At 32.8% G+C, this 16,973-nt stretch overlaps 1 protein-coding gene across 3 annotated transcripts; it reads left to right on the top strand.

Moving 5' to 3' along the window:
- The first annotated feature begins 1,218 nt into the window (after window positions 1-1,218).
- EMB2763 (ribonuclease II family protein) lies at window positions 1,219-16,212 on the top strand. Of its 3 annotated transcripts, XR_003599396.2 has the most exons (26): window positions 1,220-1,536; window positions 1,654-1,794; window positions 1,897-2,054; window positions 2,770-2,825; window positions 2,973-3,095; window positions 3,234-3,364; window positions 3,456-3,696; window positions 4,465-4,621; window positions 4,939-5,179; window positions 6,052-6,208; window positions 8,269-8,337; window positions 9,047-9,172; window positions 9,246-9,298; window positions 10,064-10,170; window positions 11,254-11,308; window positions 11,428-11,527; window positions 12,472-12,583; window positions 13,307-13,427; window positions 13,665-13,724; window positions 13,797-13,902; window positions 13,983-14,078; window positions 14,239-14,320; window positions 14,413-14,478; window positions 14,694-14,891; window positions 15,585-15,738; window positions 16,048-16,212. XR_003599396.2 is itself a non-coding variant. In XM_028047496.2 (25 exons), the coding sequence occupies exons 1-24, from the start codon at window positions 1,483-1,485 to the stop codon at window positions 14,887-14,889; spliced, it is 2,808 nt and encodes a 935-aa protein (XP_027903297.2). In that variant the 5' UTR covers window positions 1,219-1,482; the 3' UTR covers window positions 14,890-14,891; window positions 16,048-16,212. The 3 variants fall into 3 exon arrangements, 2 of the variants coding, with proteins under 2 accessions (XP_027903297.2, XP_027903296.2); XM_028047496.2 differs by lacking the exon at window positions 15,585-15,738 and having other exon boundaries at window positions 1,219-1,536; XM_028047495.2 differs by lacking the exon at window positions 16,048-16,212 and having other exon boundaries at window positions 15,585-15,884.
- Window positions 16,213-16,973: the final 761 nt, after the last annotated feature.

The raw sequence follows: 16,973 nt of genomic DNA, 5'->3' as shown, positions 1-16,973 counted from the left end.
TAAGTGGATGTCCACATGAGTTTTCAACTATTTTTCGCATCATGATATATCTAGGATGACCCAACCGATCACGCCAAATAAGAAATTCAATTATATTTGTAAGCTTCTGGCTTACAATAGCATGTGTCTCAATTGCATTGATATATGTGCAATACAAGCCATAAGGGAAGGCTGATAATTTCTCCAATGCACATTTTTTATTCGACTCAATTCGAGTGATAGAAAGATATTCAATATCTCCTTCATTGTTTGTCTTAATATGATATCCATTTAGACGAATATCCTTAACACTTAATAAGTTTCTATAATACTTAGGAGAATAAAATGCATTTTTAATATGCAATCTTGTACCTCTTGGTAGAAGTACATTATCTCTTTTATAACCTTCAATTATATTTGTAGTACTAGAAATAATACTAACATTGACTTCTCACATTACCAAACAAGAGAAAACTTTAACACTCTTAAGAATTGTATGAGTTGTTACACTATCAATAAGACACATATCCTCATCATTGGTGTTGGTATCAACATTCACTCTACATATAAACATAAATATCAATATAAGAAATCATTTTTTTAACACTCTCATTACCAATGAGGTGATCAATGATTTCATTTGGTTTAACAAAGAAATATTGTCTCAGAGAGAAAATGCTTCCACCAGCGCTTAGTTGGTCATCGTGTGCATCTTGCTGATAATATGTTATGACATAAAGCTAATAATAGAAATAAAAGAAGATTAGAGGATGAAAAAAATAAGAAACAACTTTTTTGTGTGTTTTACTACTAATAAGAGGAGTCCATTTATAAACACAATATGTAAATCATTAATGATGCAAATAATCATCAAATAGTTAATACAAAATATTTACATAAAAAGTAATTAATATATGACTAATATGAGTATCCCATCAATCGTATAAGTAACACATAACTTAACAAATGAATGTACAACTAGTGATTTATAACAGTTTTATTTTTAAGAATCATTTAATTTTTTTTATAAATATTTTATTTTTCTAATTTTACATTTAACCAATATTTTAAAAGTTAATTATGTATTTTTTATTATTCATTATTTAAATTTTTATAAAAATTAAAAAATAACAACATATACATATATATACATCAAAAGATTACATTGTTTAGTTAAAAAATATTCCATAATACATATATATTAGGTTAAATTTATATGTTTAGTTGACAACTAATCATAAATCCCTCAGATTTTCAAAACTTTTGGTTTTAACAATCTCCTTCAACTGCTTACCCTCAGCTACCTCCACAGTGGTACTGCTACCCGCTGCCGCCGCTTGCCTGAACCTGCGCCCTGCTTCCTGTTCTTCTGTTAGGCGCTAGGGGAAAAATTCAGGAGAATAAACTTTTTGTCTCACACGCTAGCATCTTCTTCCTTGCAACGTACAAACAGCGTCCATATAAACAAGGATCACCTACGAAGCAATCTTCTTCTCTGCCAACATGCTCCACAACAAGTCCTTTGTCAAGAAAACCAGGGCAGGCAAAGTCATGAAGGTGCACCCTTCTTCCTCTCTAGCCCTAACTGACTCTACCCCTTTTTTGTTTTTTTCTTGTGCCTAATTTTTGTTTACAAATAAATAATTTTTCTGTTTGTTTTTTGGTTGGGAGTAGCAAGTGCGGGAGCACTACCTGCGCGACGACATATACTGCGGGGCACCGTTTTGCACCGTTTGCGATACTTCGGGTGCTCGCCTCAACGCTTCCCCTTCCACCACCATTCTCGTCGTGGATACCAATGTCGTGCTCAATCAGGTCTGCTTCCTTCTCCGTCTTAATTTTAAGTTAAATTGCTTTTTGCTATGCCGAGGAATACTTGTTTTGTGTGAATTAAATGAAAGTGTGTTGTGGTGGTAGATTGATTTGCTGGAGAATCAAGCATTGGATAACATTGTGGTGTTGTCCATTGTGTTGGAAGAGGTTAAAAACAAGAATATGGCTGTTTACAACCGTTTAAGAGCTCTCTGTAGCAATGCCACGAAGAAGTTCTATGTTTTTTCCAATGAGTACCACAGGTATGCTTTTTTGTGGCCCTTTTTTAACGACTCACTACTAACTAGTTTGGTGAGATTATATTAGACCATTATTATTATTATAAAGGAGAGGAAGGAAGAAGTTAAGAATGCAACATGGCTGATGGATTTTTTTTTTGCACATCCAACAATAAACTCTATCTTAAGTCCCAAACAAGTGTGATTACATTACAGTAGCATCGCATTTGAGCATTACATTATAGCTTGTCTAATTTACTGTTCTCTAAATCTCTAAAATGACACGTAAGGAAGTTGTATAAACAAACTTCACATGGCCACCTATAGGCTTCTCTTTATTAGTATTTTAGCAGGTGGACAGTGTAAAATTAAATGGTTAGTATTCTAAAATCTAAAATTAGCAAGAAAGTCTGGGATATAACTTTGAAAGTGGTCTGTAGACTGGAAAGAAAACCATTTCATGGTAAATTGACTAAATATTTGCTCAACTAAATTGATTAAGTATTAATCATTGCTGTCGGAATGAAAGACATCTCTGTAGAATAGACCTTTGTAAGTGGCTTAGCTTGAGGGCTTCGTTTCTTTTATTGAGTTAATATTTTTTATTTGTATTTAGTGAAGTGGGTCTAATTTTCACACATGTGAATTTGTTTCATGGCATGTTGCCTATATTTTTTTTTTGCGTGTGGATGAGTGCATATAGACCTCATTCGATTTGATATTTTGTTTCTGGGTGCAGGGATACATATGTTAAGGAAATGAGTGGGGAAACTAAAAATGATAGGAATGATAGAGGTTGGTTTTTCTGATGAGCTTTGGATTTATTCTTTATTTCTTATACTTTTATTTGTTTTTGTGGTTCACTTGGATGGTTTGCAACACGATTTTGGCAATGGAGACAAAACAGTTTTGAGGTTTTAACTATAAATAATGGTAATGCAGCTATCCGAGTGGCTACTCAGTGGTATCAGAACCATCTTGGTGGTGGAGTAAAGGTTTTGCTTATAACTAATGATAGAGAGAACAAAAGGAAGGCCAGTGAAGAGGGCATTTTTGCTGAAACAGGTAGTTATATCTCTTGGCATTTGAAATGTATGCCAAATACCATTGCACTTCATCTATGTCTACGAGGAATATCATAACTAATTTTTTGAATATCAAAACTAAAGTTTTGGTGAATATCCAATTTGTCTTTTGTTTCAGTTGAGTCATACGTCAAGTCTTTAGACCAACCTGATCTACTTGATCTGCTTGTGCGGCCTGCATCAGAAGATGTGAACATGGAAGAGGTTGAAGATCATAGACCATCCAAGAGGAAAGTGATCTATTCAGAGGTATCAAGTTAATGTCATTTCTATCTGGGAGTTTGTGTCTGTATATTTGGTTAAAATGACAAGATGGAGTGTTTGCTGTGTTAATTTTCAGCATAAGCCAATGTCAGAAATCACTTCTGGTTTGCATCGTGGAATATATCATCAAGGGAAGCTTCGTGTAAACCGTTACAATCCATTTGAAGCATATGTTGGGAGGGAGAGCATTGGTGATGAAATAGTTATTTATGGGCGCTCAAACATGAACCGAGCTTTTGATGGAGATATTGTGGCAGCTGAACTTCTGCCACAGGACCAGTGGCAAGAAGTCTCATCTCTATCTATAGCCGGTGAAGGTACTTTAATTGTTAGGTTATTGGTAGTCTGCCATAGGTCAGAGTTGTCACTTGCAAGAGTTTATTCTTTGCAAAGTTAATATTATTACTTAATTTAACTTAGAAAGGGAAGTCTTTGAAACATGACTGAGGTTAGCAAGTCCTGGGCTTCTAGTTTCGTTCATAGATCTGGAAATTTTATTTTAAAAAGTGTCTGTAATAAACTTGGTCAGTTCTTAAGGAAATTTCTATCTTAGATGTTATTCATAATGTTCAAAAATTTAAAATTTTTGGATGAGAGACATTTAATTGAAAGTTAATACAAACTCTTTATTGTTAAATCTCAGTCAGTCAAAAGGTTCAAGGAACAAACTCTACATATATGGCCATTTGGTAATTTGGTGGGGAAGACAACCTCTCCTTCCCTATAAATTAAGACATCCATATTGTTAAACTTTCTAAAGCTTTTTGCCAGCAACATTTTCAATTCTTCTTTAGCCGATTGAGCTTGAGTGACATACTAAATCATATGATTGGTTTGTTTACAAGAGATTAATTTTTGTACAATCATGAAGCCATTGAATACCATTTACTAAGATACTTTGGGGCCTTCTTACAAAATGAGTTACTAGTTTTGAAGGTCATTAGAGTTTCTAATTTGTTTGGTTACACACATTGCCACATGACACATTTTTGTAAATCAAGCTTCTTCTATTTAATGTTACTTGTTTGGTTACAACTTGTTTTTTAACTTCAATGTCCCCATCAAGTAATATTATTTGCTTGCAGAAGATGAGAATGAGGACGAAGATGTTCATCTAGCTCCTAATAGTGCTGATGTTGCACCTAGGACTATTCCTCCGCAGGGTTCTTCTGGACAAGTAAATGCTGTACCCAGTCGTCCTTCTGGTCGCATTGTTGGTATTATAAAGAGGAATTGGCATTCGTAAGTATCTTTTTAATTGTGTCGAGCATGTTGGATATATGTATAGTGTCTAAAGTTCTATTTATATAGGCTAATGAAATCATTAATTATGTTAATTAGAGGAACTAATTTATATTTAATATCTTAGTTTTTTAATTTGGCTCTGCAGTATAGTTTAGACTTTAGGTACATGGAATTCATTGAACAAGCATTGTTAACTGATCGGAATGTTTTGTTTGTAGAAATGTTAACCATTAAGTGTGGGTCTGTGTATTTAATTTTTTAGGTGTATATGTTCTGTTGTTTGACAGTTGGTATATTTAAATTGTTTTTCTCAGGTATTGTGGATCTTTAGAGCCAATGCCTTTGCCTGCAGGCAGTGGTGGAATTGCCCATGCCTTGTTTGTCTCCAAAGATCGCAGAATTCCCAAGATTCGAATTCAAACACGCCAACTTGAGAACCTTTTGGATAAGAGGATTATTGTTGCAGTTGATTCTTGGGATCGTCAATCTAGATATCCATCAGGCCATTATGTGCGAACTATAGGGGACATAGGTGATAGGGATACTGAAAGTGAGGTATAGCACCTTCTGCTTGATTGCTATTATGTTTTTGATGAAGCTGATTCATATTGTCTAGGAAGTTATGTCTTTTCCCTTCATCTAATTGTCTTTTGATGATTAAAATGTGAAATTTTTAACCTAAGTTGTGAAAACAAATATAATCATACGTCAAGGGAAGAAATAATGAAGAGTCTGCTTACATGCTTGTGGTCTCTGCAACTTACTCAGCTTGTTCCATTTTGTTGATGATTTCATTAACTGGAAAGGAAACAGAATTGTGATACCCCTTAAATACATGCAAGGAAACTCATAATTGAAAATAACTTTTGTGCAAGCAAGGAAACATTTAACATGTTTGCCACTCTGTAGGATGATATTTATCGGATGCTGTGGACTGCAGAGTGCAGACATCATTAGATGCTTCCTGCATTGTTGTCTGTAATTTTCATTCATTTTGATTTGGTTTTTATTTCAATATTGTTTGGTACACAAGAATTTGATAAATTCTAGCTTACATTGTGTCTGTAATGACTAATACCAAGTAATAAGACCTCACACTTTCCCACCTATGGAATGACCTATTCATATTTTTCTATGTTTTCTGATACATTATGATTGTTTACTTGGTGTTTCATGATTTATTGTTATTGTTTTAAATCCTGCAGTACCTGAATTCTAATGCTTTACCAAATGTCAAACTTGTGTGTTGCTAGTTGTCAATTATGTGTTTTTTTACCTGTACTTCTGTGATCCATGCATCATAGAGTACTCACTAATATATTTTCATATATCTGAATGCTGAATGTGATAAGGCAACTATTTGTTATATGGTTAACCAACTAAACCAAATTAATGATGTGGCGCCTCTTTTTTTTATTTCAAATTAGGTGGTTTTGATAGAAAATGATATAAATACTCGACCATTCTCTTCGCAAGTGCTGGCATGCTTGCCACCATTACCGTGGTTGGTCTCTTCTGAAGATTTGTCCAATCCTATCAGGCAGGACTTGCGTCATCTGCTTGTGTTCAGTGTCGATCCTCCAGGTATGGTTTTATTTAATTTCCATTTGTATAAGCAAAGGGTGAAATGTTATTAGTCATCAACTATTGAACCTTTGATGTTGAATATTATTGTTAAATATAGGAAAGAGAGAGACATTGAGCTGAAATAATGTGTTACCTTATATTGGGAAAACCAAATCAATAAGATAAGTGGAGAAACTTTGAAATCTCTAGTTATTATGATACGAGAGTAAATGAAAACGTTCCTAGTAATAATACATATATAATCTAGATATTACTTATTATATAGGATCTGCCTTTTATTTATATAATTATAAAACTCTTCCCTCAAGCTGGAGCATATATGTCATATGTGCTCCTCTTAGAGGCTTGGTGAATATGTTTGTTATGTGTTTACTAGAATTGACAAATCTAGTTCAAAGGAAGATTTTAGATACCATCCTAAACTATAGGCAAGAGAGAGATATTGAGTTGAAATCATTTGTTTTTGAGATAGCACGAATGCTTTATTTATATTGAGAAAACGAAATGAATTACAATAAATGGAGGAAATTTGATATTCTTTGATAATAAATATGATACAAAAATAAATAAAAGCGTCCCTATAATACATGTATAAATCTAAATAGGGTAAATAGTCGATTTAGTACAAGTATTGACATATTTCGTTTTTAGTGCAATAAGGAAAAAAATTACCGCCTTAATACAACAACTTTGATTATGTTAATTTTGTTTGAACACCCTTAATATTTAAGGTAGAAAACATAGATTTGGAATTTACAAAGCAAAAGCAAAGCGTGAGCGACTTAAATTGCATATTAATGTTAATTTTTCCTTCACAAACACACGTGACATAAAACTGGAATTCTTTTTCTAATTTTACAAAAAATGAAATATGCTAATTCTTGTTGTACTGAATTGATTCTTTACCAATCTAAATATTCTTGATTTTTATCGGATCTGCTCTTTATTTTTATAATTATGACAATTATATTTCAAAGATTCATGGTAAACAAGGGGGTTTGGAACACCATTGATGGATCAGAGGCAGCTATTATTTGGACGACATGCAATACGAAATAACTTATCTTTTCTTAATAATTCTGCACTAGTTTTGTATAAAAAGCTGCATGATGTCAGTTATTCATAGAAAATAATTGATGGCAGTTATGTATTAATTAGGATTATATATAATGTAGAATGTTACTTGCAGTTGGTGGGCAGAGAATTCACTCTGAGGAAATTTGTCTTTAGGACATGAAGTGTATTGCTGTATTACGTATGATTTTTGTGTTCTGGATTGTATGTTATCAGTTTATCATTTGGTGTTCTCTATCAAAGATTTATTCTAAGAACATTGTTTTGAAAAATTCATTAATTAGTTAATAGCTTAATGTTCATTCCAGCTTCCAATCATTTGATAATATGACATTATGGTAGTTTCTATGATTACTTTTTTTAATGAAAAATATACTTCCAATTTCAACATGCTTGAGATGATGCTATTGAAACCTGTGACATTCCTTGTGGCAATCTGATCCTTTACCTCCAACCTTCTACTGAAAACAAAAATCTTTAATAGATTATGAAATGCTAACAATCGAATAGTGATGAGGTATGCAAAAACATAATATTCAAAATGTAGAGAAGGAAGTCTTTTAAATGGAATAAAATGATTATGGTGAATCACCAAAGCTCTTATATGAAGCAAGAGATTGGAATGGTTTTTAAACCGTATAATCTTGTATACAATGGCTTTTGCTCTGGCTTATTATTGCTTTCTTCTTGATTGATTAAACTCGTTATTGATAATAAAAATTGAAGTGCTTGTGCCTCTCCTGCTGTTAAAAGTGGACACATTGGAATACTGTTTGTGTTTCTATTTTTTCTTTTTCCTTTTTTCTGACATGTAACATTTGCATCATGAAAGAACCTTACTTTTATGTTTACTGACTTCTGTCATTAGTAGTGTTACTTAACTTGATACTGAACCATTTGAAGTAGCTGCTTTACTTTGTTTTAGAAGAAAATATGGCAATGTTATATAAGGCTTCTGTTGTATTTCTACTGCTTGTATGCAGGCTGCAAGGATATTGATGATGCACTCCATTGTCACGCTCTTCCAAATGGAAACTTTGAAGTTGGAGTTCGTATCCTTTGTTTGAGGACATACATTTTACTGACGATGCTTGTGTTAATAGGCTTACATGTATTCAAATTAGAATTTGTGTTACTACAATTGGATGGATGTGATGGTTTATTAATTTATTTGCATACCATGGGATCTTTAGTTCTGCATGTGGGAGTTTTAATTAGTTTGTATGCTTACTATTTTACTTCTTCTACTATCCTTTCAAAATTTGCTAATGCTTTATTCTAGTATGCTTGTATTGTATACTCACGTATGAAGTATCATGTGAACTTTGGCTCCTCAAAAGTAAAGGAGGGTAAACTAACTAATCTAAGTCCTGCATATTCATATAATATCAGACATTGGTATTCTCATGAACAAGTGAGTGCTTACTTTGACTCTCAAGTGAATTGCTCACTTTAGAGGAGCCAGATCCTATTATATGATACTGCTTTATTGGTTCAATTTAGACAACCTGAATGCTGTTTTGCAAGGGTTTCTTTTCTGAACACATTTACCATGTCTCAACCGAAGTTATCTTAGGATTCAGTTAGGTGCTTGCATCTCTAAACAATTCATTAATGTCCTTCCTTTATGGATGCTGCTTTATCCTCTGGTTCTCTTTGCTTCATTAGTTTTTCCACCCTTTTCCCATGTCTCCTCATTCTCCCCCTAGCTCTTGCTATGTAGTCCCTTTATATTGTTCATCTTTAATGGATTTCTGTCAGATATTGCTGATGTTACTAATTTTGTTCATCCTGGTACTCCACTTGATGATGAGGCTTCCCAGAGGGGTACATCTGTCTACCTTGTGGAGCGGCGAATAGACATGCTTCCCAAACCTCTTACGGAGGGTAATATCATTTAACCTTCTTTTAACTCGTTTATTAATTTCTTTTGCCTTATTGATAAACCTTTATCTGGCAGACATATGTTCTCTTCGTTCCGATGTGGAAAGGCTCGCATTCTCTGTCATTTGGGTATGTGCACTGACATAGTTTTACCATGATTAAATTTACTGTCATGTATATATTTTTGTACACACCTGTGCATAAGTATGGGGTAAGCATCATTATCTGGTTGTTGAATCGTCTAAATATTTACAAAAGAATCACAAACATCACTTAAATATTTCAAGTTCCTTCTTTTCTATTCAAAGTTTCGGTACTCCGCATGGTACTTATGCTATGCTTTTTTTACCTCATTGTTGCAACATTACTTCCCTTCTCACTGAATCTCCACAATAAAGCTCATTTACAAAACATGCAACCACCACATGACTTTTTTTTGCTTTCTTGTCTACATTGAACACTAAAATTTAGATTTGCAAGTGCCACTTCACCCATTTTTTTTTTAGATTATCTGCGCCATCTTTGTTGGTCGCATTGTGTTGTGTAATATTCCTTTTATTCCAGCTTCTATTACTACCTTACCCATCCACACTTCATTATTATCACACTATCACTACTATTACCATCATGTGCTATATCACATTATCACAGCCATAGTTCACCATTTCATTTTTATGTTAGTTGACAATGTGTTAGTTGAAAGTTTGAAACTAATATGTATATACATGTCGTGTCCTGTGTCCTATGTTTTTTTCAATTTAGTCATATCTCTGTGTTCGTGTTGTTTCCGTGTCCGTATCCGAGCTTCATAGATGTTAACTGAAGCAATTTATATTTAACTACTCTCCATTTTCTTCGCTGTATTGAACTTAAAAATGAATTACTTGTGTTCAGGAAATGACACCTGAAGCAGACGTAATTTCCACCAGATATACAAAAAGTGTCATAAAATCTTCTGCAGCATTGTCTTATGTTGAAGCACAAGCAAGGATGGATGATAGGTGTGCTTTTTTTTCTCTCATATCCTTTCCAGTATTGATGGTCAGTTTCTCACTCCAAATCACAATATATTACACTTTATAGACATTGATGTGTGCTCAAGATTGGTTATGGACTTACATATAAGATAATTAAATTAGTACTTCAAATTATGTATTAACATTCATTCAAATTATTTGTTACATTGACTAAATTGATTTTCCTTTTTACTTTATTCAAAATTGAAAATGGACAAAATAAAACTTAATACAATATTAGAAAAAACAAATTGATAATGACGATAGTAATTTTCTTTTTAAAGTGGCCAAAAACTCTTTTTTTTCTTTTGTATCCATTCTTCTTCTAACATTAAATTTCAAATTAATAAATGCAAGATGATATACTATTCTTTATTCAATTATCATGCAAGAATGGAGTTCAAAAAGAGAAAAACAAACAGGAACAAGAATAGGCCATTTTTCTTTCACTTAATATTTTTATTAATAATTTTATTTTATATATTACTATCTTTATTCAATTAATTATTAGTATTTTATTATTTTTTATTTAAATTTTTTATTCTTTTTTATTGTTAAAACACATAAAAACTAAGACTAAAAACACTCAACACTCAAGTCCCCTATTCTTTCCTACAACGTCTTCCTCAACCAAACCTTAATCCTTCTACCATGACTTTCCAACAACCCCCACGGCCACTAGCAATGATTTTGGCCACCGTCGAAGGCCTTTGTTGCTGACGATGACAACACCTTCAATATAGAAATGGTTTGGTGTGTCTTTAATTAGCATTCGGTCATGAGATACTGTTGTTTCTTTTCTGCGATTCTGTTATTTCAGCGTGTATTTGTGTTCTTATGAAATGTGAATCTTGTAAAATAGACAAGTTCACGAGTTAGAAGGAGTGTATTCTTCATATCAAACCAAAGCTGACATTCATGTTGTTCAAACTGTTTGTTGATTGATACTTTGTCGTTCAATTTTTTATGTGGAATGCTAAATGTTTTGTCTACTGTATTACATTGTTTGAGGCAATATTATTTTCATCAAGTAATTTAGTCACTGTGTTTTATGTCCTCCTTGTACAGTCGACTGAAGGATCCCATCACTACAGGTTTGAGGAATATGAATAGTTTAGCTAAGGTATGGATTCTGAGGACGCAAGCTTATTGTTTTACTCTTGCAATTATAAGTAAGGCTATATTTGCTCCTTATTATATAAGTACCTGTCTGAAAGTATAGCTTTATGTATTATCTATCAGAAAATGAGATTGAGGCGCATTGAGAGAGGAGCTTTGACTCTTGCATCTGCTGAAGTCAAATTTCAAATTGACACAGAGACTCATGACCCTCTTGATATTGGTACCATATTCTTGATTTTTATTAGTATTTATTATTTCTTTCCAAAGTTGTAGAAGGTGGGGAATTGTGTATACCTATTGACTATAAAGTTCTGCTGGTGTCATTAAATTATTCATTCTATGAGGATTAAATCATTTGTCTATGATTAAACCATTCTTATTAGCAGAATTTGAATAAATGATCTGTAATTATGAATTTGCTGAAGGTTGTTAGATCACTTTCAATATATGTTCTCCATTCTGATCCATGCTTATACTTTTACTTTAAAGCTGCTGTCTAGGTCCTTGTTTTGGAATAATGTTTTGTGAACCCATTTTAGTACATACTGGTGAGACCTCATGAATATAGATTTTTTAATTTTTTATGTCTCAATTAACTTTACTGCTTGACGATGTAATTTGTAATTCCACACACAACGTTAGCGTGATGGAAACTGGTTCTGATAGTAACGAAGAAATGGATTTTATTAAGAACACCCGTGGAGTATTGGGAGGTTCAAGTCTCCTCAACTGCTATACTAATTCCCTCACAATGAATGACTCCCCTCTCTGCCCTTCTTCCTATTTGTATACATCATTCGTAACCCACTAAGGCCCGTAACTAACAGACTTATTAGAGTGACATGTAAATAGTATATTGTCTTTAAATTATATTTTTGTTGGTATGTTGTTGCCATTATTGATTTATAGTTTTGAATAACAATTCAAACCCTAATTTTATTGTGTTGAAATATATTTCTCTTTTTCTCATTTCTTCTAATCTGTTAAATGTCAACAGTAATTGATTTGGTTTTTTAAAGTATGTTTCGTTGTCCCCACAGTTAATTAATTATTTTATAAGGAGGATTGGGTGAGCCTATTCCTTCATGGAAGGATAGGGAGAGAGCAGTTTTTTTCCTCACTTTCTGTTTCTTAAAATTATTTTTTGTTTGAATTTATCTGCAGGAATGTACCAGATCCGGGAGGCCAACCAAATGGTGGAGGAATTTATGCTTGCTGCTAATGTTTCCGTTGCACAACAAATTCTTAAAAGTTTTTCGTTATGCTCATTATTAAGGTTTTTTTATTCTTACTTTTTACTTTAGTTGTTTACTATATATCTAAATCCTAATCTCTCTTTTGTGTTTTTTTGCGTGTTTTTTGTCCTGCTTTTTTTTTGTTTGTGTTTTTCCATGTCAATTATTGGAATTCAATTTTTGAACTGAGGATTACAAGTACAGTTCAATATGCAATTAGAACCATAAATAGTTTTTATTGCATGCCAAAAAATATCTTCTATATGAGAGACACAATTACTCCAGAATTGACCAATATTGGCTGGATGAACGGTCTCGGACGTGAATGTTGTTAGAGATTGGTTGATTACTTTGCCAAATATTTCTCATTAATATATATTGATTTTGTTCCTTATTATTCTATTTCTTCTGTATTATAAATAAGAAACTCGTGTGTATGCAATACACGAAATCTCAGCGGTTTCAGTCTTGATATTGGGCTGCCTTTCAATGTCTAGGCCTGAAAACTCCTTGCTCTATATATGTAGTCGTGAGAATGATGGATGTGTCTTGATACTCGTCCTAAGATTTAGGCAAACCTCGCTTTTTGAGCTAGCTTTTCAGGTTGAGTTAGACTTATGCATTTCAAATACCAAGCTTGCAAGATTATTTATTAGGAAGTGTTGAATTGAACGCTTCTACATGATTGAAACTGTTAAAAGCAACTTCATGTGGCAAGATGGTGTAATAGTTATTCTGGTAATTGTTTGTTGGTTCCTGTTTAGGCGTCATCCAACACCAACCAGAGAGATGCTTGAACCCTTATTACAGACCGCTGCTGCAGTTGGCTTGCACTTGGATGTTTCGTCATCAAAAGCATTGGCCGATTCTCTTGACCATGCTGTGGTAAATATTGTCTTACATTTTTATTAATTATCTGCATTTTTGTTGTTTTTTAATAATTTTCCATCAAACATAATTTATATTTTTCATGCATGATTATTAGCTTAGCAATGAGATGCTACAATGATTTCCAGCAGCGGTATCTTTAACGGTTTACTTTCTTAAGCTTACATACACATTGTGCTAGCTTAAGCATATGGTCTTATTTGGTTTCACTCTTGTACAAAATGCCTTTTTCAGGGTGATGATCCATACTTCAATAAGTTAATCCGTATACTGGCAACTAGGTGCATGAGTCAGGTAAATTGAATTTGAATGAGAATCCCTATCTAAGATTTCACAAAGTAAAATTGAGTTCTTGTTATTTTTTAGGCGGTTTATTTCTGCAGTGGGGATCTTAGCCCTCCAGAATATCATCATTATGGGCTTGCAGCTCCTTTATATACCCATTTCACATCACCTATTAGAAGATATGCAGGTAGTTATGCTATAATTTTAATAAAATGTTTACTTTGTCAATTGTGCACAATGTGAGATGAAACATTTTTTCTTTTGTAGATGTCATTGTGCACAGGCTACTTGCTGCTTCTCTTGGAATATCAAAGTTACCGTCTGTATTTCAAGACAGACTCCAGCTCAGTAGTATTGCTGACAGTATGAAATCTCCTTCATGCTTAGAGCTTGATCATTTACGTTTCTGTTTTCAATTGTGTTCAATGCCTTGAGTGAACTTTTGTCTGTGTTAACTTTATTCATTGTGAATCAAATAATAACTTCATGATTCATATTCTTTTGTTGGGCATGTATGGTTCAGATTTAAATTATCGGCACAGGAATGCCCAGTATGCAGGGCGAGCATCTGTAGAATTGCATACTCTAATTTATTTCAGGAATAGGTATGCAGCATAGCTTCTGCTTGCTGTTGCTGTTATTTTTATCTATACACAGTTTGCAGCCTATTCTTACATATTTATCTTTGCTTATGCAGGCCTACAGACACGGAGGCTAGAATAGTGAAAATAAGATCTAATGGCTTTTTTGTGTTTGTTCCCAAGTAAAGTATCTTATTCGTGCCTTACTGCTTTCCTTTTTAGTTTCCTTTGTGATAGTTGTAAAGGTGAACCACAAAAAAGAGGGGAAGAATGTTTTTTATTTAATCTGAGCAGGAGATGGTCCTGTCAATAATGTTAACCACTGAAGAAGCTATATGTTATCTCTACTTTCAGCTAGTTTGCATTTATAGTTTGCCTGATCTTTTCCCGTTCACAGATATGGCATAGAAGGACCTATATCTTTGACAAAAGCCGGAAAGGGAAATGGAGAATGGTATGTAGATGAGCAACAGCAGAAAATAAAAAAGATGGATGGTAGCCTTTCATACAGCGTTTTGCAGACAGTCCAAATTCACATGGAGGTTGTGGAGCCTCAACCTAACCGTCCCAAACTTCAGCTTACTCTCATCTAGAGGTATAAGATCACTGAACAACAGGCATGACTCAAATATAACTGCTATTTTCTTTTGCCATTTGCTTCTGAGCACTATTAAGGAAGGAGTTAACTGCCATGAAAAAGTTGTGTAAGGAATGAGACGTACATGAGAGATTTTGGTTGGAGAAATTTTTGTTAGATGGAACTCAAGGTTTATATGGTTGATGAGGTGGGCAGTTTTAGTTTTTACAACTATTTACATTTAAATTGGAAGGGAAATTTTTATACTTGATGCTGCAAACGAGAACACTCCAAGTGAAAAGGATGTGTTTAGCTTACATACGGTGACAATGTATTTGTAGAGAATATCAGAACTATTACATGAAAAAGTGTGGAATCATTCAAGAGACTTCGGAGTTTAGTTCTTGTAGAGAATTTTCCAACATTATTTTCTCACCAGCTATACATTTACCCATTTTGCTTTTGCTATATATTATCATCAACTGGATCCGGAAGTCATGGTTGTCTGTGATGTACTGCTCTTAGGTGTGTGCGAATTATTACACATAGTGAGAGTTATATGCAGGGATACTGGTATTATGAGCAAGTAACTTATATTTTATATAGGGCTGTAGCAATGTTGATTTCTAATTGATAGACATTGATGTTTTGAAATTGAAATGAGTTGCGATTCTTGAAATGTTCTTGAAAATTATAGTGTGCTTGAAACAGGATAAACAAGTGGTGTATGTAAAGAAACTGCTGTATAATTCTTATATTGGAAGTATGAACACAGATCACATACGGAGACAGCACTCAAATTTCTAATGATTTGATTGTTTAGAGGAGAAAGTGGAAATACTGGGGATGAAAGAGTGAAAATCATGTAATAGTTTTACATACTATTTTTTTACCTTTTTATTAATATTTTTCTACTTTTTTTTTCTTAAACCAAACGTCTTTATGTTTTACTAAGTCTGTATTATATTTCTGATTTTTATTTCTTATTCACCATTGTTTATTCTCACTAAACAGACCTAGACATCAACATTTGTCATGCTATTCCTTTTCCTTCCTGTTAATTTTGTTTTGTTAATATTGTGATCAACATAAAAACAAGGACTCTGTTTTCATTTCGATTCGGTTTATTTTTGTTTTACTCGATGGTAATTTGTTCTGGTCCTACATTGAACAGGTTTAACGTGAGAAGTCATGCATTTGTAAATCTGGGCTGTTGAATGAAGATGGCGGATGGTTTTTATTTAAAATCTTGTATTTTAGCCTTTGATTTATGGAAATGATATAAAGTCAATTAAGATATGTTTGGAGAAGATTTATGCAAACAAAAAATTGTGATTAAGTTTTTTTTTCCTCCATGAGTTAATTTTAATGTATTCACAAGTTAAAAATTAAATGTTAAAGAAGTAAATAGAAAATAATTTCTAGCTCTTACGCAAGTTAACTTCAAATTACGAAAAAAGTAGTCGATCGTGTGAACACGTATATTCTGATTGGAAAATTCAGTTTCGATTTTATTACGCTTATAAAGTAGGAACTTTTACTATCTGATGACACCTTTTATTTGAGAAGTTTTAGAATATATAACCACTGGAGAGATTCACTATATGTGATTTTGTATAAACTATTAAATTTCTCTTTCACTAAGAGTGTGCAACTAAGCTAACGGACTTAAACTTTCAAACAAATAAATACATAAGGTTAAAATATTATAAAAATTAATAAATAACGATACATATGTAAGTAAGTCAACGTGTTTGTAATAGAATATTTTCAAAATAACTTACAGTGGAGTTTTTTTAATTATACATTTTTTAAAATGGATTAATTTTTTAGTATGCAGTATTACTTCAGATATAAAACTAGTGATGGTTTGATTATTCTTACTCCAAAACTATTCATGTTTACACACTTCAAGTGTCATAATAGTTTTTTTTGGTATAAACATTTACTTGAGGTAATCCTATTTGATCTTCACGAAAATGACTCTACTAACAACTTATTTTAAAAAGTACTTCAATGACAACCAACATTTGTATTAATACGAGTATTTTAAATTAAATGCATTGTATACATGTTAAATATTCCTTAAACTACACAAAC

Source organism: Vigna unguiculata, chromosome 9, assembly GCF_037176805.1.
Source record: "Vigna unguiculata cultivar grain cowpea cultivar isolate G323 ecotype 2 chromosome 9, ASM3717680v1, whole genome shotgun sequence".
In the NCBI taxonomy this organism is placed as follows: domain Eukaryota; kingdom Viridiplantae; phylum Streptophyta; class Magnoliopsida; order Fabales; family Fabaceae; genus Vigna; species Vigna unguiculata.
The sequence above is the reverse complement of the archived record's forward strand: the minus strand, read 5'-3'. Positions and strand labels throughout refer to the sequence as shown.